The sequence below is a fragment of the Strix uralensis genome, chromosome 16 (genome assembly GCF_047716275.1).
Source record: "Strix uralensis isolate ZFMK-TIS-50842 chromosome 16, bStrUra1, whole genome shotgun sequence".
Taxonomy (NCBI): Eukaryota; Metazoa; Chordata; class Aves; order Strigiformes; family Strigidae; genus Strix; species Strix uralensis.
Window position 1 is genome coordinate 20,605,442 of NC_133987.1, and position 23,163 is coordinate 20,628,604.

The 23,163-nt window shown below is 62.6% G+C and overlaps 1 protein-coding gene across 1 annotated transcript; it reads right to left on the reverse strand.

Annotated features, from left to right (window-relative positions):
• Positions 1–1,840: 1,840 nt before the first annotated feature.
• HS3ST2 (heparan sulfate-glucosamine 3-sulfotransferase 2) lies at positions 1,841–13,648 on the reverse strand. The gene is made up of 2 exons (XM_074886383.1): positions 13,182–13,648; positions 1,841–3,113 (listed from the first exon to the last, which is right to left on the reverse strand). The coding sequence occupies exons 1-2, from the start codon at positions 13,646–13,648 to the stop codon at positions 2,495–2,497; spliced, it is 1,086 nt and encodes a 361-aa protein (XP_074742484.1). The 3' UTR covers positions 1,841–2,494.
• Positions 13,649–23,163: the final 9,515 nt, after the last annotated feature.

The window sequence follows — 23,163 nt, forward strand, 5'->3', positions numbered from 1 at the left end:
TGCGAGGCTGGGATTTGTGAGTCTCACTGTGAATGTTTTTCTCCTTTAAAGGAAAAATCATACAAGAAAATATTCTATCTTCCTTTAGACGGCCGTTAATCCCCCACTCTCCCTCCGCCTGCCCACAGCTGGCTCTGGGTACCCTCGCTGCTGGGCTCCCCCGCAGCTCCTCTGGCTGCTGCTGGATGATGGTGGAAGAGATGCAGATAGGGCTCTATTAGATCTCTGCTAATTACCTCCAATTTGTTCCTATTAGAGCTCGCTGGATGGTAATCACTTCCAGTAAGGCCTCCAAAACGGGTCTGTGGTTGTGTTGCATCTCCACATGGCCACCACCCATCGCTCCACGGCACCCCCAGCCCCATGCCAGAGGATGGGGGGGGCCTGGGGCCGCAGCTCCCTGCCAGTCACCAGCCCTGCTCCCTCTGGCATGGGGCTCTGGACACACTGGCAGATCCCCCGGGGCTGACCCCTCCCCGGGAATCCTGCGGTGTGTGCTAGGGGAGCACAGGTTTCAGCGATACGTGTCCCTCAGCCTGACCCTTGGAGTCACCAGCTCCGGGGGTGTCCATGTTCCCCACACCGCGGGGTGACATCGTGTCCTCCTGGGTCACAGCCAGCCCGGACAGCCCAGAGCCCGGCTTGGGCAGGCACCGGGGAGAGGCTGGAGGCTCGGCTGGAGATTTAGATGCTCAAGGTAAATTGCAACCTTTGACAGAAATGCCCAAGATTTACTACGAAAATCAATAGATGATTCAAACAGTCCAGCGCTCGGAAAGGCAAATAACAGCGCTCCAACAAGAGCCGTTATTGATATTCATGACCAGTCGTGCTCATTACAGGGGCTGCTGACAGGCTCCCGCGATGGATCGCTGTGGATGGGATGGGGCCACGCCTGCGGGTGCTCCCACGGCCGGCCGGGACCCCGCGCTGCTGGGCTGCGCTCGACGGCTCGTCCCCGTGGCTGAGCCCCGTGGGGGCTGGTTGGACCCCCCCAGCTGCTCACGGTGGTGCTGAGCCAGACCCACAGTGGCACTGAGCCAAGAGCACAGTGATGCTGTGCCTGCCTCTGAGCACCTGAGGGTGCAGCCCGTCCATCCCAGCTCCTGGCAGGGTGCTGAGCTGCGAGGACCCCCCCGTCCCTGAGCACGGTGACAGTCAGAGGGGAGCTGGCCCCGGGGTGGGCTCTGAGGGGTGTGGGGAGCAGGGGGGTGCTTGCAGCGGGGGCTGATCCAGCCTGAGATGGCAGCACTGTGATGTCTGGATAGCCGAGGGTGGGGACCAGGGACCCACAGGGACCAGGGCTGGGGCTCAGCGAGGGGGCACGGCTGATCACGCTGCCTGGGACACGCGTGTGCCGAGGCACGGCCCCAATACCCGTCTGTGGGCACTGCGGCTGCCGCTCGGCTTCGTGCAGCTGCAACAGGGCTGGGGGGGCACCTGCCTGTCCCTGCCTGCAGAGCCTGCCCACGGCGCAGCTCCTCCAGGAGGTAAATCAAAGGACAAGGGTGGCTGATGCAAGGGGAGGTGTGCGCAGGCCGGGGGGCACCTGGCGAAGCGTGCGGCACTTGGTATTTCAGTGTAACGGCGGCTCCGGTCAAACAGCCTGTTCAGTTCGACCATAAATCCCGGCAGCGTCCGCCCCGCGCCTGGCAGGAGGCGGCCGTAACTCCCGCGCAGGGCTGTGCCACAGGTCCTGCTGTCCTGCCCAGCCCTGTGCCCGCCGCCTCGGCTGCCCCACGGCCACAGTAGGGCTCGGCACGGCCCTGGCAGTGGCGCACGGGCAGCGGTGCCACACGGGGCTGCCCAGCCTCGCCCTAAGAAAAGCCGATGCAGAGGGACCGGTGGTAGCCGCCTTTATTTACACAAAGGGATCACATGCTGAACAAGGACGCTAGTGCCACTGAAGTACCCGTAACAGCAGGATTCTGTGCTTTATTCACAGGACAAAATATTGGTACAACATTTTTCATAGACTTCTTTTTTCAAGCAGATACATCTCACTGTCCTCATGGTTACACACTGCGCGTAAGTGACAAAAGGCAAAGTGGAGCGGCCAGAGCTCTGCCTGCCCAGCACCGCGGCGGGATGCGGCCCCACGGGGACAGCCCCACGGCCAGGGGGCCCCTTCGCTTTGGGACACGGAGGAGGGACGTGCTTTGGAGCAGCCCACGCATAGGCTGCAGGACGGGGCCATCCCCGTGGCCCCAGGGACCACATGGTGGTAAAAGCAAATGGGACCCCACGGAGCAAACCACGGTGCCGTGACCTGCCGGGACGGGCTGCGCCTGGTGGGCGCTCACCCTGCGAGGGCAGGACTCTGGGTCTTCCCCCATCCCGGCTTGCCCAGGAGCATCCCAGCCTCCCGAGGGCTGGGGAAGCCCCTCACCTGCCTCTGCTCATGGATTCTGGCCGGGGTCCTAGCTCCAGCCCCCCTGGGCCCCCCTCATGGAAGCCTGCAGCCTCGCATCACCGCAGCTCTGCTCCTGGATGCTTATTCCCACCTGAAGTCCTGCCCGACTGTTTCATAGAATTTGATATTATAAGGTCTATAAAAGTCCCGAAGCTGCTCGATCACCTCGGGGTCTATCTGCACATGAGTCCTGCCTTTGGACTTGCCCAGGCAGCGAGGCAAGCCGCTGCTCTCCGACTTCTTCAGGCAAGGAAAGCCTTTTGTCTTGTTGAAGTAGAAGTGCTTGTCTGTGATAACCCGTTTGATGCCCAGGAAGTCCTGGACTTTGCCCATCTCCCCGGCTGGGTCCGTGATCAGCTTCTCCCCGCTGACAAAGTGGATCTGGGAGAGGGGGAAGTACTGGAGCCAGCTCTCCAGGTGCACGGCGTACATCCCGATGCGGATGGCATTCCAGGAGGTGTCCACCAGCCCCAGGCTGCGGTTGCGGAAGGACAGCCCCTCGAAGGTGGGGATGTCTGGCTTCTTGGAGAGCGTCTGCGTGTAGTCTGAGATGGCCCGGGTGACTGGGTTCCTCACCACCACGATCAGCTTCGTGTCCCGGGACATGTTGAAGATCCGCCGTGGTGCCTCCTTGGTGACGAAGTAGCTGGGGGTCTTCTCCACTGTGATCTGGCTGTCGAGCGTTCGTGGCATCAGGCTCCTGCAAGCAAAGCAGAAGGTGATGGTGAGGAAGGAGCTGGGCTGGGCACCGGGAGGTGGTGTCTGCAGCATGGGGCTGGGGGGGTGTCCCCTCCCAGCAGGAGAAGGCAGGAGAAGCTCCTGCACAGCTCCCTCCTGCAGTGCTGCCAAAGGCCCCTGGCCATGGTTATCTCCCGGGTCCACACCAGCCCCAGGGGCCCCCCCACGCCGAGGATGGGGGCACCGTCTGCCCCGCACACACAGCAGCAAGCAGAGACACTCCTGAGGGAGACCAGAGCCAGGCAGAACAGAGGGCAAGGTCGTGGCCAGGCTGCTGGGGACCCCGGGGCTGCTCCGTCCCCATCAGCAGTGAATTCATTACTGATGCAAGGAAAGGGCCGGAGCTGCAGCGGGAAGGGGAGCGGGTCCTGGCACGGACGCATCACCCCGCATGCCGTGCTCAGCCTTTCCTTCCCCGTTCCTACAACCCTTGTGCGGGGCTGGGATGCAGGAGCACGGTGGCTGTGTGACACCAGCGCCACGGAAAGCTGTGGGGAGGGATGGATGAGACCCCGGGGCACTGTGTTGCTCCACTGGTGCGAGCCGGGAGCAAGGGGCTGCCCGGGGACACGGGGCTCGTGCCCATGAGTGTATCACCTGCCCGGCCAGGGCCTGCCCAAGGCTCTGAGACAGGTCCTGCGGGCACCCAGCTGTTTCTGGCATGGGGAGCCGGGCTGCCAGGCCAGGGAGGGAGCACCAGACTGGGAAACGTGGCGTCCCTGCAGCCCAGCTTAGCACTAATTAAATCATTTACTTTGACATGTGAACATCCAAATCAAATAAAAACTAATGGGATGGAAAGATTTATAAATTGGTCTTGTATTACCAGAGTCAACTATTAAATCCATTGCAGCCAGATTCATGGCGCCACAGGGTCCCCTGGCTGGAGCGGGCAGGGAGAGGGCAGGGAGCAGGCAGGGAGCACCAGCAGCAGGACAAGGCCAGTGCCCCACTGCTGCACCTCCCGGCAGTTCATGGCTCAGACACATCCGCCTCTTTTCCCACCGGGCAGCACAAGTTGGTGTCTTGCGTTCACAAAGCGGCTGGTTTGGGGTCTTTGGGCTGTTCAGCAAGCGGCTGAACAGGCTGAGAGGCGCAGGCAGGCGCTGCTGGGGGGCAGTTTTATGAGGAACAGTGAATTTTTTTTAAAACCGAGCCCGTATATTTAATGCAGGGCACACACAGGTGCCTGGCACGGAGCAGCACGCTGGCTGCAGGGAGCTCACAGGCAGCCTGGCCATGGGGACCCCAGGAGCAGGAGGGGTGTCCCTGAGCCGGTCACCTCCCGCTGCACCTTTCCGGGGGCCCAGCGGTGGGTCCCCACTGGAGCTGGGACACTCCCCGTGAAGGTGACGTGGGGACAAGAGGAGACCGTGGTCCCGGGGGGACCAGACGAGCAGCTGGAAGAGACCTGCGGAGAGAGAGACTGAGACGAGCCCTGAGGCCTGTGCCAGGCTGCTGCGGAGCTGCTGGGGATGAGGGCTGAGGCCACCGCGCTCCCCTGGGCGCTGGCACGGGGCCGGGGTCCCCGTGCGGCCCCAGAGCTGCCGCCCCGTTGCCCCGTGGGCGAGGGGCCGGGGGCTGCGCGTGGGGCCAGGAGCGGGGCAGCGCGGCGGCCAGCCCAGGCACCCTCATGCGCTCTCGACCGGTTTCCTCATTTGGAAGAGAACAAACTAATTAGTTAGCATAAATTAGCAGGGCTGTTTTACAGAGGTACCTGAGCACCGATGTGGCTTAATTGGCCTTTCCCACTGCGCCGCTTCAAACCCCATAAATCCAGATTACGATTCCCATTGTTTAATGACTGTCAGGAAATGCTAATTTAGTGGCAGGCACCACGGCTGTATCTCCGCATCACAAACAAGTTTCATCATAAATCAGCACGGGACAGCTTTATAAGTGATTCACTATTACAATATATTGGTGAAGAATCATAAAACTGCTGTTTCATTAATGGCTCATCTTCAGGCTTGTTAGACTTTCATTACGTGAGCTATTAGGTCCATGTATTCAAAAACAAAATTACAGGTTCTAATCCATTATGAAAAACACAAAATCTCTGCATAGTAAATTACTGAAATGAGACAAGAGTTGGGTTTTTTTATATGGACTCCCAGTGTTTGCTGCTCCTGAACAACAGAGACTGCTGAGACAACAAAACACAACCTGAATAGATAAATAAATCACCAGTGAAACCATGCAAGGGGGAAAAATGTCATCCAGGCATTCATCTCTACGCTAACGGCGGGATCCCCAGGGCTGCAAGAGCGGGGAAATGCATTGCAAACTTAATTACAGTTGACTTTAAAATGATTTTTTTGGACTTCTGCATTCACGGAGTTATTTGCATACAAATAGCATGTCACAGAGTTTCAGGCCCAAGGCTTGCACGTTTAGGTGGGGAGGCTCTCGGTGGCCTGCTCACGGTGGCCTGTGGCCAGGGCTCGGGCAGGAGCCGCTCCCGGCGCAGGGACCCGTCCCGGGCGCCTGCAACCTCGGCAAAGCTCCCAGGCGGGCTCGGCCCCGGCTCCCGGCACACGCTGGGCGAGGCGCTGCCAGGCGGTGCCAGAGCTGCCGCCAGCACGGTGACAGGGACAGTGACAGTGATGGTGACGTACCGGCGATGCCAGCAGGGAGGGACGGCTGGAGCACTCACAGGGTATGGAGAGGAGACGCCAAACCTGCTGCTCAGCCCCCGGGTGCCGAAGATCAGCAGAGCCGCCCCCTGCTCCAGGGACAGGGACACGGGGAGGGGGATGGCATGGCTGCCCCCACGACCCTGCTCGATAGTGGGTGCCTCCGCGACGGCAGAGCTGGGGGGTCACCTCTGCTGCTGGAGGGGTGGGGGGTGGCTTTGGTGGCCGGGAGGGCAGCACAAGGCTGCTGCCCTTGGCCCAGCCCTCCCCTCCAACCCCTCCGGCTCCCTGACAGCATGAAGAAATACCGAGGCTCTCTCCGCCCGGCACGAGCCCCCCGCACCAAATCCTGGTGATGGGAATCTGCGATGCGGCAGAATTGGAGGTCAAAAACGCTGATGCTGAGTGAATACCAGGGCAGCTCGGCACAGAAATCATCAGGGACGTAGCGGAGCAAACTCCACCCCAGCCCCGCAGCAAGGCCACGGGCTGGAGAGCAGGAGCAGCCTGTCCCTGCCCTGCACCCACCTCCCTCACAGAGAAAAGCTCGGAGAGAGCTCCCTGCCTGGGCAAGAGCTGCTGCCGGCTCCGCTGCCTGTTTCGCTGCCCGCTCCACTGCCCGCTCCGCTGCCTGCTCCCATCCGCAGGCGCCGTTCAGCAGCCGCAGGCTTTTCACTTCACCTGTTCCCATTGCTCTCGCCAGGGAGGGCGACGCTCTGACCAACCAAGAGGCGTTTAATCATCAGGGGTGTCACAGGTTCCCCCGGGACAGCCCATCAGTCAGGGGCTGCGGGCACGCGTGCAACAATGCCCTGCAAACAACCCCCCGGGGCTGGGCCCCCACAGAGCAGGACCTACTGGGCGTACTGGGGGGAGTGAGGGGCATCCCCAGCGCCAGCCACATCCCCCGCTCGGCGCATTACTCTGTCTGGAGAGACGGCATTCACTCCTCTGGAATTAGAGATTATTTTCATTACAGTTACTCAATTCTTAAAGCCCTTTTAGTGCCATTTGAATCGGGCACTAACGCTCCCGTCCAACCTGCAGAATCAGAGGTTATGTCGGCTCACGTTACTGCGGGGGGGGGCACGTCGGGTACATCCAGTGGCTGGCACGGCCCCGGGACAGCCCCCACGGCTGTGGGGCGGCTGCAGCAGCGAGCGCGGCCCCGTGCGAAGGCAGCGCCTCGCCCCGAAGGAGTCAACGTCTCACCAGCACCTTTCCTCCACCTGAATTATTAATTTTCTTATAATCTGCCTTTGGGCACCCTGCAGCCCCTACAACACTCCCACATTAAAGAAACATGTGCTCCCTTGCTGGCTGCGCTGCTTTGATGTTGAACATGCGTGAAACACTCTCCAAGGGAGGAATTTGTACAAAAATTCATCAGGCGATTGAGATATTGCAGATAAGCGTGCGTGGGGAGAGCGCCCAGCCGAGAATCCCATAATGGCACCGGCCGGTCCCTCCATCCAGCTCGCAGGGTGCGGGGGAGAGCGGGGCAGCTCCTGGGTAAATATTTGCCTGAGCAGTTCGCTGCACGCGAGGACGTGGCGGGTGCATCCCGGGCTCTCCTCGGTGGCTACAGACTGACGTGTGTGTAATCCTGGGCTCCATCCACTCATCGGCATAAAAGCAAACTGTTTAATTTGGCAAAAAACCCCGAGTGCTGGCTCTCATGACGAGGGTTGTGCGCTCTCCCTCTTCCAGCTGCTGCTGCAGGCTCAGGGCTGCATCCTGGGCACAGCCAGGGCAAGGTGAGGCACCAGGCTGGGGGTCAGAACCCCCCAGCACAAGCGAGCACCCGCTCCCGGCAGGGCTGGAGGGGCTGGGGCTCGCAGGGCAGCGGCGAGGGTCACCAATATCTTGGGGACGAGCACGGGAAATCTTCCAAGAGCGCAGGCTGGCAGCGGGGTGGGCCCATGGGACTGTGCCACCCTGACCCGATGGCAGGTCCCCTCCCCTCGCCCCCTCTCCCGGAGCTGGGGACGGCACCGCCACAACCCCACCGGCAACGGCGGAGCGAGCCCAGCTGCTGCCCGGGAGTCGGCACTGCCCTGCTCGCTGCCGAGGGGGCTGTGCCGTGCCGTGCCATCCCATGCCGTGCCACACCGTGCCGTTGCAGGCAGCTGACAGCCACCACTGGCTCTCCCCTGGGCTCAGCAGGACCGCGGCAGCATCAGTAGCTGAAAGCTCAAGCAAAGCTACATGGAGGTTTAAGCAAAACTGGGTCAAGCATGCGAGAAACCAATGTGTGAGGAAGATGAAAAGCTCTTCCCGGCTGAGTCTGGGGCACGGGGACAGCCCGGCCGAGAGCCGCACGGTGGGTGCTCTGCAGGGAAGATCCCAGCGAGGGCCGGCCCCGGGCGCAGGGTCCCCCCCACGCTGAGCCAGACGGACTCGCAGCCTCCTCCCAGCCCACGTCGATCGAGGTGCACCACGTCCATGGCAGGGAAATGCCAACCCGAGGGACCGTGGCCCAGGCAGCCCTGGCCCAGCCCCACGGCCCCACTGCCACCGCCTCGGATTTAATGATGGAGCGACTGCTTTTAATAAATGTTTATGTTCAAAGAATTTACACCAGTGCTCACAGACAGCTAATGAGGGACATTTCAATGCATAAAAGCAGTGTGAACACAGTAATTAACTTTGTTGCTGATTCATTTTTAATCATTTAAACGCTCCAGAGATTTGCAGTGTCCTTTAAGTCAACAAAATCTTTTCCAAAGGGCACGCTGCCGCCGCCCTTCATGCCCACGCGCTGCTGTGTAACTCCCACCTTCCTAAATAACCGTCCAGCCCTGACTGAGGGTCTGACAAAGCCCAAGGCCAGCGCCGAGGGGAGCGTGGCCAGGAAGCAGCGGGTGGCGAGGCCTTGCCAGCGTGGTGCCCACGGAGCCCAGGCTACTGTGGGGTTGGGACAAGCAGTCCCAGCCCAGTGTGAGCCCACGGAAGGCTGGAGCCCCCGCATCTACCATTTCCAAGGCAACTCCTTCCACAGGTAAAACTTCAAAAATTAATATTCATTTTAAAAAATCACCTAATGTGCCCCAGCTGCTGCAGCGATTCCCTAATTAAAAGCTGGTGCCAGAGATACGTTGCCCACTTGGTGATTCTTCAGAGCTCAGGAGTGGGCAAAGGGCAACGCGGCGGCACCAAGAACAAACCACACCGACCCAGCGGCAGGTCCCACAGACCCCACGTCGCATGTGGGTGACTCCACCACGTCCAACGCACCCGCTGCCGGGGAAGCACCCGGGACACGGAGGACCCAGGGCCGCAGACACCCGTCCCCAGCCGCAGAGGCCGGGTGCCGGGGGCTGTGTGCCCGGGAGCCCCCGAGCACACAAATCCCACAGACAGCACCTCAACAGACACCCAAGGTCACCAGGGACCCATGTCCTTCGCTCGACAGCTTCGTGAAGCATCCGTGCCCAAGGCCACGCTGGGTTACAGGCTGGATTTCACACTACCGAAGGGAAGGTTAGAGCAAACTGCAGCATTTACAAACAAGGTCACGGAAGACAGAGCAGGAACACACATCATTAATATTGAAGGCTTGGCACCCTGCGTGGATTCACCTCCCGGCCCTTCTCCCACAGAAGGAAGCCCTCCAGGGCCTGAGCGAGGGTCTCTACAGCACCCGGGCCCGCCCGGAGGAGGGCAGGGCAGGACCACTGCCCACAGGCAGACGGAGGCAAGGCAGTGACCAGGGAACAGCCCCACACAAACATCTCCACTGGAGGTTTCATACCCATTCCTCAGAGCCAGGGCACTCTCTGAAGTCAAGGAAATTTCAAAGCATCCTTGAAGCTTGCTGCCTTCCTCTCTTCTTACTAATTAACTTTAGCAAAATGCACTGTCAGTCAAGCCCACAAAACAGTCCGTGTTGTTGGGCAAAGCCTAATGGGCTCCCATTTGTGTGAGAGCCAACCCGGCCATTAGCAGAGAGCAATTAGCGAGGTGGAGTGCGGGAGCGGGTTCGCAGGCTCCCTCCTCTCCCTCCCGCGGGTGGAGGGACGGGGCGACGGCGCAGCGATGCTCCCGCCCGGCGGGGTCGGCTCCCCCGGCGCTGCCCCAGCCCCAGGAGCTCCCCGAAACCAGGGGCAGCACAGGTGGCCCCAGGGACCTGTCGCACCAGCACGTGGGGACACTGGGGCTCGGCCCAAGCACCGTCCCTGGGGCAGGACTCAGGCTGGTGGATCCGTGTGGGAGCCAGATGGAACTTGTTGGGCAGGAGCCGGGCTCAGCCTGCAGCCGGCCAGCGAGGAAAAGCCCCTCTCTGTGAAAATAATGCTGGAGCGTCTGACAGGGTCACTTAGGAATCCCAGGGAGGAAAACTGCACCCTGAGATGCTGTAATTAGAGTCACTGCTCCAAGTTAACTGCAAATTAAACGGCACTGTCTTCCCTGTGTTCTGGAAAATATTGAAGGTTATTGGCAGACGCTACCTGCAGCAGGAAAAAGCTCTATATTGAACATTTAGTCCAGGATTGGTAATGAATCGATATTCCCCAGTAGCTGGCTGTTTGGTTTCAGTTCTCTTAAAACAGATCTTGCTAAAAATACCTTTCCTGTAGTGTATCTGTAGCTAATGAGGTGGATTAGAGAGGCTGATGGGAACTGGAGACGGCACAGGCGTTTTGGGTCTGGTGAGCAGGCAGCTCCCGGGCAGAGGTCCGGCGCAGGGGCCGGGCAGAGGGGCCGGGCTCTGCCCAGCGTGTCGACCCCAGAGCGGAGCCAGCCGAGTCTGCCCGGGGCCACGGCAGGAGCCGAGGCAGGAGGCACCGTCAAAGCAGCAGCTGTGAGCAAGCACGACATTTGGAGCCGGGAAGGACAGGTGGATCAGGAGATGTCCCCTCCCGCTGGTTCTGCCACTGCTGCCACCTCAGAGCAGCGCCGGGGCCGGGAGAATGTGGGAAAACAGGCTCCGATGTTTCCAGCACCGATGTTTCCGAAGCGTCGCAGGGGCTCAGCTTTGAGGACGCTCTCAGCTGCATCGAAGACTTGGTCCCTCTGCTCGGCTCCCACTGGGGCAGGAGGTGGGAAGGATGGAGCCAGGGGCTCCTGCAGGCCGAGGCTCTGATCCCGACAGGGAAAGCCTTTGCCTTTGCCTTTCCAATGGGTCTGTGCTCGGGCTACTCGCAGAGACCCCCCAAGCACGAGAGCATCACCTCTCCCTGGCTGGGCACAGCCGCCGACCAGGCCAGGAGCAGCCCCCCCGCCGCGGGGTCCCGGCCCGGCAGCCCCTCACAGCCCCCGGTGTGGGCTCTGCCCTTCCCCAGGACGTGGCCGTCGGCACCACCCAGCTCTCCCGCGCCCCGGCCTCTTGGCAGAGCGACAGGAGCTCATCGCGCTGCGGGTTAGACCTGCTCTGCATTTAATTGCTCCACTTGCAAGGAGGAAAATCAATTCCACGTTTTATACATTAGCAGCCTCTGTGCTTAAGTTTTGGCACATTTGCGAGGTTAAAAAAAAAAGAAGAAAAAAGCGATAAAACCAGGGAAGTGTCATTTAATTGTTTTAGCTGAACTAATTTGGAGGCTCCGCTGCTCCAGTGTGATCTCTCCATCGATCCCGACACAGAGCCAGGCCCAGGGCAGCACACTGCTCGCCCGGCCGTGCCCCATCGCTCCCCCACTTCGCTCGGCAGCTGCTGGTCACCACGGCCACTTGCTGTCATGGGCCGCGTCCCCCCTGCACGCGGGCAAGCCCCTTCCCAGGGAGGATCCAGGCTGAGCCACAACAGGTCGGCCGCTCGCTGCCGCAGCCCCTCGACGCCGAGGTGTGGGCAGCCCTGGATCGCCCGCACCGACCGCGTGTGGGGAGCACGAGAGCCAAGGACTGCGGGGGGGGGACCCCAGCTCAGGACTAGGGGTGGGGGGAGTTGGGCTTCCCAGCCAGGCGCTGAGCACGCACAGCTCCCCTCTGGGCGAGGGGCTCAGCCAGGAGCCGTGTCCCGCTCCATCACCCGTCCCGCCGCGCCGATGCCCTTCAGCGAAGCCCCCGCTGCCCCTGTCCACACGCGCCTGTATGGCTGCGCTGCTCCTGGCTCTTGGCGGTTGGGTGGTGCAGGATGGGGGACAGCGACTGAGGCCGGGGGGGGGAATGACACAGACCCACCAAGGAGTGAGAGCAGGCGAAGGACACGGCCGCAGCTGCTCTTGAAGGGCGGGAGGAGCGGGGCGGGAGGCAGGACAGCCTTGGGAGGGCGAAACAGCTTCGGTGAGCTCCACCCGCGCCTGCCCGGGCTCTCCCGGCACCCGCCGCCAGCACCGCTGCAAAAGGAGCCAAACGCCTCGCCAGGCCACAGCACCTGCTGCGCAGCGCAGCTCGGACCCACTCACGGTCCCAAACCGGCACGGGTGGGACTTACACCAGCCCAGCACGGTGACACACCGGGACCGGGTGTCACGGTGCCTCCGGACCCGCATGGCAGCCAGCGAGCGCTGCCTGGCTCTGAACACGGGACATCCTGCTGCCAAGGTGGAGCAAGGGAGGCATGTGGCCCTGCGGCTGCCTCCTGCCACGCACCGCGGGGCTCCTCTCCCCTGGGCAAGCTCACAGGCAGCCATGGCCAGGCCGAGCCCTCCTCTGCCTCCTGAGGCCGATGCCCTGCCCGGGAGCAGCCCAGCCACCCCTGCGCTGGCTCGGACACGGTGGCGAGCGGCACTGAGCGCGGGGCCACGGGCCAGAGACGAGCCCATGGATGCCGTGACCCGCTCACACGGGCACTTGCTGCCTCTCCACGAGCCCCCCCAAGCTCCTCACAAAAGCCTTCGCTGAAATTAAAATCCCACCATCTCCTGCTGGTTCTCGGGAGGTTCCTGGAGCTCTCGGCCAGACCCAATGTGAGTTCGGAGACACGATGGTGAGGGACGGGGACTGTCCCTCTCCCAGATAAACCCGATGGCGGGGGGTGCAGCGGCGCTCGGGGCGGGGCTGCGGGGAGGGTCGCCGGCCGGTGGGCCCCTCATCCCTCGTGTTTTGGAGGCCCCTCCACGCAGGCGGGTGTTTCCTCAGGTGGGATGGGAAACCAGACCCGCTCCCGGCAGGGCTGGGCGGCTCCCGCCGTTCCGTGGCCGTTGCGGGGGAACACACGGAGCCGGGCACGGCGGGGGCACAGCTGCCCTGCCCGGGCCCCGCTCCGCACTGCGGGACGCGGAGGAGGAGGAAGAGGAGGAGGAGGAGGAGGAAGCACTCCCCGAGCGCGACTGTGCCACGGCACAAGGACTGTCCGCCGGCTCCGCGGGACGTGGCGGAACCCGCCGCGGACACGAGGGGACCCGAGACCCGCGGCCGCCCCGAAGGCGCCGGGAGGGGCGGGGAGAGGGGGGGGGGGGGGGGGCGGCCCGTGGATGTCCCGCCGTGGGGAGGCGGGGGGGTTCCCTTACCTGTACCACTCCAGCCCGCGGTCGTAGTTCCTGTCGAAGAAGTGGGGTTCGGTGCCCAGGGCGCGCACGTCGGGGTGCACCCGGATGAACTCCAGCACGGCGCGGGTCCCCCCCTTCTTGACGCCCACCACGATGGCCTGCGGCAGGCGCTTGGCGCCCGGGCGGGCCGGCCCGGGGGGGCTGCCGGCCGGCGGCGGGGGGGGCTCCGGCTCCGGGGGGCGGCCCGGGGGCTGGGCGGGGGGCGGCCGCCCGCACGGCCGCGACTTCTGCAGAAGTTTCTTGGCGGCGGCGGCGGGGCGGGGGGGCGCGCAGCGGGCGCGGGGCGCGGGGGGGCCGCCGCCGCAGCAGCAGAGGAGGCTGTAGCAGAGGTAGGAGCAAGAGAGCGACAGCGTGAAGAGGACGAGGACGCCCCGCGCCAGCCGCCGGGACGGAGCCGGAGCCCGCCCGCTCAGCGCCCTATGCGCCATGGCTCCATGGGGCCGCGCCGCCGGGCATGGCCCGGCCCGGCCCGGCGCGGCTCGGCGGGGCGAGCCGGTGGCCCCGGGGCCGCCCCGGGGGGCTGCGCCCGCCGCCCCGGCCCCTGCGCGCCCGCCGCGCCCCCCCCGCCGCCGCCGCGGCTCCCATCCCCGGCGGGCGCGGCGCTCGGACGGCGGCGGCTCCGGCTCCCGCCTCCGCGGGAAGTGCCGGGGCAGAGGCGGCTGCGCTGCTATTTAAGGGGCCGCCTGACGTCAGCTCCTCCCGGAGCCCCCGCGATCGCTCGGCGGCCGCAGCCTCCCCCGGGCCGGGCCGGGGGCTCCCGCCGCCCAGAGCCCTCCGGACCGGGACCGGGGGGGGGGCCGCTCCCCCGCGGAGCCCGGCGCTGCCCGGCCCCGGTGCGAGCATCCCGGGCGGTCCCCCGGGCAGCCCCGCACCGGCAGCAAGCCCTCGGCGGTGCGGAGCCGGGGAAGGGGCCCCCCGCGGCTGCCCCCGCCGGGACCGGGGCCGGGCAACGAGGCACCGAGCCCGGGCAGTCCGCAGGGCTGCACCTTCCCCCGGGCCGGGGCCGCTCAGCGCCGCACCGGCATCCTGCGGGGGGGGCTTGGGGTGGGGGGGACCGCCCCGCAGGGCAGCAGCGGTTCCTCGTCCCCAGCAAGGGCAGGGACAGCGGCCAGCGGCCGTGCGGTGCCGCCGGGGAGCGCGGAGGGAGGGCTCGGAGGTGATGCGAGAATTCAGCCTCTGTGCCAGGCTGGGGACGCACGGCCTCACCCGGGGGTTCGTGACGCCCTACAAGCAGCCTGGCCCGGGAAAACGAGAAGGAAAAGCAGGGGCTGTGGCAGGGCACGGATTGCTGCTCCGTCCCCCGGCTTCCTTCCCCGCCAGCCCCGGCTTCTGCTCGGCTGCTCACGCTGAAGCCGAAGGGCTGCCGGGCGTGCAGCACCACTCAGACGTTAACAGTCGCTGTCCCCGCGTCCTCAGCTCTGAGAGCTTGTTCAGCTGCAGAAAACTACTTGTCTTGTTACTTGGGAAGGAGGATGGTGATAGAGAGAGACAGGCAGAAGCGCCAGCCCAGCGCAAGCCAGGATGCTGTGAGTTCCCTGGCAGCCACTCCCGGGGGGTGAGGTGTCCTCTCGTGCAGCACCCAGGAACGTGGGGCCGGTGTGAAGAAAGATGGAAAACCCGCTGGAAAGCAGCGCTGTCACCAGCAGCCCCTTTGCCCTGCACTGGCATGGTGGGATCGCACCTCCCTGGGAGTTTAAACACAGTTTGTTAAGGAAGAAAGAGTCTGCTGGCTGAGGAGAGCTCAAGCAGAGGACGGGAGCTGAGTCCTCGCAGAGCCCAGCTCAGCACCCTGCCCCGCCGAGGCGACCCGCGGGGGTTTCACACTTGGGACATTCGGTGCCGTGTTTGTTGCCCTGGGCGCCAGCAGCTTCTGCAGGGCCAGGCCGGGCGCAGGGGGGGTCAAGGCAGGGAGGCAGAGCCAGGCTGGGCCTTCACCCAGGCCGTGCGGTCTCCAGCCCAGCCGAGTGGCCAGTGGCCCTGACAGAGCCCGCGGGGCTCCAGCCCCTCGACCAGGGACACTGCCCTGCCCGGGCAGGAGCAGGGGAGCGGGGGCAGCCGTGGGGCTGGGCCTTGGCGGGCTCCCCTGCCAGCGGCGGGAGGTGTCCATCGCTCGGTTCCGCTCCGTGACAAACTGCCAAATCTGTGGAAAAGTTGGGTTTTCCATTTTTAGCCGTTTTATTGCCTCCATGTGGTGATCCAGCCTCGGCAGCAAACACATTGCTTAAGCATGAACATTAGAGGCGTCTGGATAAATAAAGCGGGTGTGGATGCCTAGACACCTCCAGGTTTCTCTGCTTGCAAGGGAGAAATGTTTTGTGAAGCTGACAATTTTCCTTTCAGTCTTTGTATCTTTGCAGGGCACGTCTTTCCCATGACATGTTTGCTGTTTACCCCCCACTCCACATAAACAACAGCTTTCAGGCGCTCTCAGCATGTTCCCAGCCCCGTCACCTGCGCTAACAGGAGCCCCAGGAGCGGGCCCCAGTGGGATCCCCCCCCCGCTGGGGAAGCCAGGCCCCGTGCAGCTGCCAGAGCTGCCCCGGCATCGTGGGAGGAAGGAGCCCTCTGAACCGCTGCCGAGGTGCCCCTCTCGGCAGCACAGGGGCTGGAGGAATGGCTGTGAGTGCTGCAGAAGGTTCTGCCCCCCCTCTGCCCCCCCTTCACCTGTTCCTGAACCGAGCTGGCACTGCTGCGTTTTGCTGCCAGCCTTACACCTTTCTCTGTCTTTTCTCCACAGCCGTTAGCCCCTTCTCGGGGTCCCACGGGTGCCCCCCTCTCCCCTCACCTCTCCGGGGTTCCTGGCTCTCTTCCCAAGTTGATCTTTCCCATCTGTCCTCCTCCATCGCTCCCAAGGTCTCCGATCTCCCTGCTGGGGTGGGATTTATCAAAGCAGCTCAAGCCCCCACTGCCCGGCCCAGCATTATCCCTGAGGGCCCCTCACAGGCCGGTCGCAGCTCACCCCACGGTCCTGGGTGCTGGTTTGCCCCCAGACACTTTGTCTGAATGCCCCCAGGAAGCCCCTCTTGCTCCTCCCTTCCCACCCTGCCCGAGCAGCGCCCAGCTCACGGGACCACGGGGGCCGAGCCTGGACAGCACTTGTGACACAAACACTGTGGAAGGTATTTGGAGTTTGTCCTCATCCCTCAGCCCTTTTGCTTTGCGCCCCCCCCCCCGCCCCCGGCACTGATGACCCTGGGCCACGGACCGACAGCAGGTGAGCACCACTGCCGAGGGGCTCCCGGCTCAGTGGATTCACCAGGGGGGACCCAGTCCAAGGGCTCATCCCAAGCACAGGCAGGCAAAGAGAGAACGGCTGCAGAAATGTAGGGATCAGAAGATTTTTACAGAAATACACAAAGAAAGTCTGTGCTAGGAGCACATGAAACCTATAGGAAAAAAGGGGAGCAATAAATGCATACTGGAAATAGCAAATAAGATTAAAGGTGGTATTCTGCCCTTGATGTCTTCAGGTTGTAGGCAGAAGAGATCAAGGTTAAAATCTATTTCCAGAGTCAGAAAAAAGCCCTCAGGGCCAAAGTGTCACTGTTAATCCAGTTTTCTGTGTCTAATATGTATGTCATTAACAACCTTTGGGTTCTGGGCTGACAAGCTGCCACCTTCCTTGGTGCTGGGAGCTGAAGGCTGAGCGGTATGTGTACCTGGCGGGGCGGGGGCGTCTCTGTGGTGCCGCAGGGCAGCTGGGCTGAGCCCCACGGCCCTGGCAGTGCCCTTGAACACTGGCGTAAAGCCTCCACCACGGGGCCTGCTGCTCAGGCATCAACCCCTTCTCCCTGTCCTGACTGGAGACTTGGAGCTGGAAAAAGGACATTTCAGTGTTTTGTAGCTGGGAATCAGAGGAGCAAGGGGTGCAGCCGAGCCAGATCCGTGGGCAGCAGTGGGGGGCTGGGAGGGTGCGAGGACGGCGGTCAGGGCTGATGGTGCTCGGAGACCTGTGGCACATCCCCGGGACACTGCAGGCACCGTGGTGGGGCACACGCCAGCGGGACCTGGCCAGTCCCACACGCTGGGACTGTTCCCTCCCGCTCCAGCCAACGCCAAAGGCTCTGGCATCACCGCAGTGGCTGTCAGTCAGCACTCAGGTCGTTCTGCCTCCCCCCTCTTTGGCACAGCCCTCGCACCATCCTGGCCCCGGCGAGAGCCCCAGGCTGGGTGGGGCAGGGGACAGAGGCAATACTGAGTCCCATCAGCTAATGGCATCTCAGCTGCCCCGACCCCAGAGCGGCTTCCCAAGGCTGATCCCAGCTCCCGCAGCCCCTCGGCTCACATCACCCTGCTCGGCGCCGGCTGGCAGGGCTCCCAGCTCTGAAGTGTGGGGGGTCTCGAGGGCAGCGGAGGCCAAAAGTGCCCATCAGACATCAGGGTGGAAGCAGAGACGTTCCGAGCTGCCTTGAATTGAGTCTGAAACTCCCATTAAGCCTCGTTAATCAGTTGGAAAAGCACTGTATTCTGAATAAGGCCAGAAACAATAAATTTAATTTTGACTCTGACTCAAGCTACTTTGGTCCTAATTCTGAGCCTCTTGCCCAGCCGGAGCAGCCAGCCCTGGCCATGCTGCACAAACTCATTTGATTCTGAAATGCATTTTTAAGCAGGATGGAGTGGCGCTTAAAAGCTAAATGGCTTCCCCCGGCTGTAATCACTGCTAGCGGAGTCCTGGAATGAAAGGGATAAAGTGTGGGGGCGGGGGGAGGTTTTAATCTCCCTGAGTAGATTACAGAGATTACTGCAATTTAATCCTTACATATCTGTCACTGACGCTGCAAAGACCGTAACTGGCGGTGGGCAGGGGTGCACCAGCACCCCCGAGCTCCTGCCCCAGCCCTGCCACCCACCGTGCTGGAGGCAATGGCTGCTCCTGCCGGGATGGGGTCCGGTGCTGCAGTGGCAGAGGGGAATGCCAAGTCAGGTTGATCCTCCATCCCCAGCCACGACTGACTGGGCAGAGGCAGCAGCTGCCACAGGGCCACGGGCCGAATCCTGCCCACAGGGCTGGGCACCTCCTGGCTGCGCTGGAGGTGCACGAAGGCCCCAAGGAGGGAAGGGGAACGACCCTGGGAGCAGGCAGAGCAAGCATGACCCCCAGGCTCTGCACGTCCTGGCCCTCGAGGGCAGCTGGATCCTCCCTCTCTCCACCCCGAGCATCCTTCCTCCCCTCGAAGGGGCCAGGGGCACCCTCCTGGTGTCGGGGGGCTCTGGGCAGCCCCCAGCAGCATCTCGTGCCGCGGAGCCGCTGTTCGAGCCGCACGGTGCAGAACGTGATGCAGCCGGCAGAGATCATCTACACGCTGCAGCAGCCGGGGACCCTGTCACCATCCTCTGCTCCTCATCATTACACCACCACGCACGAAGCTCTCCACAGCGTCTGCTTAGGTTAAATCTCATTATCATTCCTTGGGGATCACAGGGGCAGCAGCTAGTTCTCCAATAACTAGAAATATCTCTTTGGCTCCCAGACCTTCACAATTATATTTAACTGCAAATGAGGAATCTGTACTCAAACACAAGCTGGTAATTTTTTTTTAAAGCTTGTTTTCAGTGTCACCTCATGTTCAGCCCAGCTCTTCTGTAGCTTTATAACCCCATCCTCTCCTTATGTAAACTTTAAGGCAGAAAATAAGCAGCAAGCTGCCCCATTCACACTGAAGGGAGAGAACAGGGTAATTCACACTCACTCCCATCACTGCCATGTCCTCTGGCAGCATCGCTGGGTGCAGGAAGGCCTGTTCTCTTCTTCCTCACTGCACTGGGGAGACCCTCTCTGCGTGCCAGGAGGTGTCACTCCCCATGATAGAAGCCATGGGCTGGCTAAACACCCACAACAGACCAAAGGGGGGACTGGTGCTGGCAGAGGGCTCAGCAGCCCCCCAGCCCAGGGTGGGGGTGTCCCTGCAATCACCCCAACACCAGCACCAACCCACCTGCACCATCTCCTGGGTTCTGCTGGGCATCTGTGAGCAGCTCCCTCCTCTTCTGACCCCTCCAGGCAAGCAGTCCAGTGGCTCCAATGCTGGGGGGTGCAGGGGGGGCCCTGGGACCCCCCCCCCCCAGCACAGGGTACCCACCTGAGCCTCCCCCAAGCTCTGTGCCAGCCCAGGGGAGTTTGAGGGGGCCCAAACAACACCAACCCCAACCCTGCACTGCTGGAGCCTTTTAAAGCCTCATCTGCCACCAATTTAAAGGTCCTGACTAATCACCTGGATGCTCCTCATCTGGATGCTCCTCACCTGGATGCTCCTCACCTGGGGTGGGGGGGCCCAGAGGAGACCTGCACCCCCAGGGTCTCTCCGTGGGGCTGCTCGGTAGGGACCTGCTGCTGGCAGCCCGGGGAGGGGAGTGCGGCTGTACCAGACACAAGAGTTTATGCCAGGCAGGACACCAGAAGCTTCTGTGGCAGCTTTGCACTAAAATTAACTTATTTGAGAGCAGTTTCTGGTGCATTTCCACGGGAGTCCAATCTGCAAGTGAGTGAAGCTCATGGGTGGGAGCTCACAAGCGAAGTGTTCCCTGTCTTGGCGAGCTGCAGGCAGGGGCAGAGATGCAGCAGCGCGGAGCTGCAGGGCACTGCCAGCCCAGGGGAGCAGGAGGGGCTGCGGGGCTGGACCCATCCTGCCCTGTGCGATGAGCTGAGCTGGGACTGGGCTGGCGCTGCCTGTGCTCTCCTCCCTGCACAACCCCTGGCATCAACACCCCTCTCCGGCTGTTGGGAACAGCCTAAACCAGCTGCCGGTGACATTGCAGCGTCCTCTGGCTGCGCAGGAGGTGGCAGATGTGCTACAAGGAGTCAGGGGGCTGGTGGTGGCCCAGCTGCCCAGGGATGGAGCGCGGGGCCCAGCCCCGGTTCACGCCGGTGCCATGAGGCCGCCAGCCCGCGGTGCCACGGCGGGGCAGGGCTGCAGGAGCCGGGGCTCTTCCCGCTGGTGCAGCCGCTGGCTGCAGAAGACGCGTTTCCCAGTGAACACGCAACCTTCAGATCAGAAGCACTCTCCAGCACTTTGAAACACCCTGCCTTCTATTTTTAATGGGATTGAAAAGAGAACAAAACCATTTAAGAACTTGAGGAATCAAAGCAAGTGTCCCCACATCACACCCAGCGCTCACAGCTATATCCTGATTAATGACAAGAAGGAGAGGGGAAACAATATTTAATCACACCCTGTTTATACTGGAGCCAAAAATCAAAGCGCTGCATTCCTCTTTCATGAGAAAAACGAGGTGGGCATTTCCCCTCTGGTGATTAAGTTTCCCACTACAAGCACATCCATTTCCGTGATTTGGCACGGGGTCCTCTATCACACCACAAACGAGGGCTTCCTTAGCAACAAAATATTACAAACGCCGAGCCAGATCCATACACAAGACACCGACATACATCCATCATTTTGTCTGGATTATCTCAATGCGCGTCTCCTTGGGGAGCTGGAGAGAAAGCGCCTGCAGCCAAACCACCGGTAACGATTGGCACGGCTGCAGCAGACTCCGCCAGGGATGCTGCCGTGCTCCAGCCACCGGCCCCACGGCCCCCGGGCACAGTGTGTGGCTGAGGAGCGGGCAGAGCAGAGATGAAGGTTTTGGGGGGCTGAACCCCACGGGCCGGACCCCATGGTGCCGGCAGCACTGCTGCGGTGCTGTCACCGGCTGGACCCGCGGCAGGAGCCAGGCCCCGTGTCGCTGCAGCCACACAGACCCCTGTGCCGAGGGGGGGGCAGAGCGAGGTTGGGGGGTGGCCCAGCCCCGGGGGCCGCGGGAGCCGGCGTGGGGACCCCAGCTCCGCTCTCAGCCCAGAAAAGTGGGTCAGGCAGCACGTCAGCCCCACGACACCTGCTTGCTCCCTCCCCTGCTTCCCTCCTGCCCGCATTGATTTGCTCTGGATTCCTTGATTAATTAATCTCACAGAAATGCAAGGTCTGTTAATTACCCCTGATTAATTAGGGTGAACTTTTAATTGTATCCCTAAGCTGGGATGTGCTGTTCAATAGGCTCCGTAATTAGTGACCCAGCAATCTCTTTTAAACCAATTAGCCCAGTGTAACGAGCCGGGGTGCTCCCGTGGCGCTCGGGCACGGCCGCACTCGCTGGGCCACTGGCGGGGCCACGGGGACGATGGAGCAGGTGGCGGTGGCCGCTCGGCCTCACACAGGGCCGTCGGTGCCGTGCTGTCCCCACGCTGCATGTCCCCCATCCCACGGGATGGGCCTGGCCCTGGGCGCAACGGTGCCGGGAGGCTGCGGTGAGGGGCAGCTGTGCCTTCCCCTCCCTGGGGACCCCGGGAGGTTTCGTGTCCTTGGGGAGCTCCCTGGCGAGCTCTGATGTTAAAAATACAACCCCACCTCCACCCAGAGACAGGGAGAGGCAGAGACTGATCTGGTTTAAAAAGTCTTTCCAGGCCTTTGGGGGACTGACACCCCCCGAGCCCGCAGCCGCTGCAGAGAGGCCCCCCCGGGCAGTGCTGGCCCCCATGAGTGTCCCCCGGCCGCAGCATGGCGGGGGCCAGAACGTGGGGACATGGGGCCTGGCAGAGGGACGGCACGCGCAGCCAGCCCCGCTCGCCATTCCCCACCACGTCCTTCCGTCCCTCCGTCCTTCTGTCCCTCTGCCCGGCACTTGCACCCTTGAGCACAAGGCTCTGGCAGGCAGAAGAAAACTTTCTTCCCATTGACATATTTTCATTATCTGCTGCAATTTAATATCCAGGTCAGGAAGCAGATGGAAACCAGCCCAGTTGTCCTGGCTAATGGGGACAGGAACCGCTGTTTACGAGTGCTTGTTTACCGAGTCAATTAACTGCGCCAGCAAACCTGGCACTCGGCCCCTCCTGCTCCCTCTCCAGCCCTGCGGCAGCTCGGCGGGTCCAGCGACGCGGGGTGCGGGGGGACACACACACACAGACACCCCCGGCCACGCGCTGCCCCAGGGGCAGGATCCCGCGGGGAAACTGAGGCAGCACAGGCTGATCCCAGGGCCGGAGGAGGGTCCAGCCACAGTGACCCCCCCCGCCAGCTCCAACTCCCCCCAGACTGGGGGCCACGTCTCAGATGCGCCTGTGGAAATGCTCCAGCCTGTGCCATGGGGCCCCCCCGGCCCTGCCGGCTGCCCGTGGGGGCCAGGTTCCCCCCGGCCAGCTCCGCACCCTCGTCCTGCCTAACGGTCACTCACTGCCCACCCGGTGCCAGGGACACCCACCGCCACTGCCAGACTCCTGTGGGAACTGCCGGCAGCCCGGGGAAGTCATTAGTAATTAATTTGGTTTCTAATCCTCTAATCCAGCTGCTCCTTGATTTGATAAGCGAAAAATCTGCTCTGGCCACATGGTCCCTGTTGTGTGTGACATCCCCCCCACCCCAGCACTGCCCAGCACGTGCCACCCCGTGTTCCCCCGGGGCAGAGAACGCCGGGTCCTGCCCAGCCATGCCGTGCCATGCCGAGCTGTGCCATACCATGCTGTCCCACGCCGTGCCATGCCACCCTGTCCCATGCTGTCCCCTGCCGTGCCATACTGTGCCATGCCCAGTCACTGGTGCAGGTGCAGCAGGACCACGCTGGCCTCATCCTGCTGGGCGTAGGCAGAGGACTAAAGGGGTCAGACCCTGATCCCAGCTCAGAGTGAAGGGGCCGACGGGACCACGTGCCCCCAGCTCGATCTTTGCTGGACCTGGAGCTGAGGCAGGACAATTCCCAGCTCCGCTTCAGGGCTGAGTTTGGGAGCCACCGCACGCCTCAGGGCGTGAGGAGAGGAGCCTTCCCTGTCCCAGTGTCCCACGGTCTCATGGTCCCACTTGGCGTGGGCAGAGCCACTGACTGGCCGTGCTCCAGTGGCAGCGACTATGAAACCAGCCCTGCTTTGTCCCCAGGGCTGTGGTCCCTCCTCCAGGGTACCCAGCGCCCCAGGCCATTGTTCTCCTCCAAAGCAGAGCAACAGCACAGG

Coding starts and splice junctions, on each gene's coding strand:
- HS3ST2 (XM_074886383.1), bottom strand. CDS start 13,648: ATGGCGCATAGGGCGCTGAGCGGGCGGGCTCCGGCTCCGTCCCGGCGG. Junction 3,114..13,181: donor CGCGGGCTGGAGTGGTACAG/GTAAGGGAACCC, acceptor CTTTGCTTGCAG/GAGCCTGATGCCACGAACGC.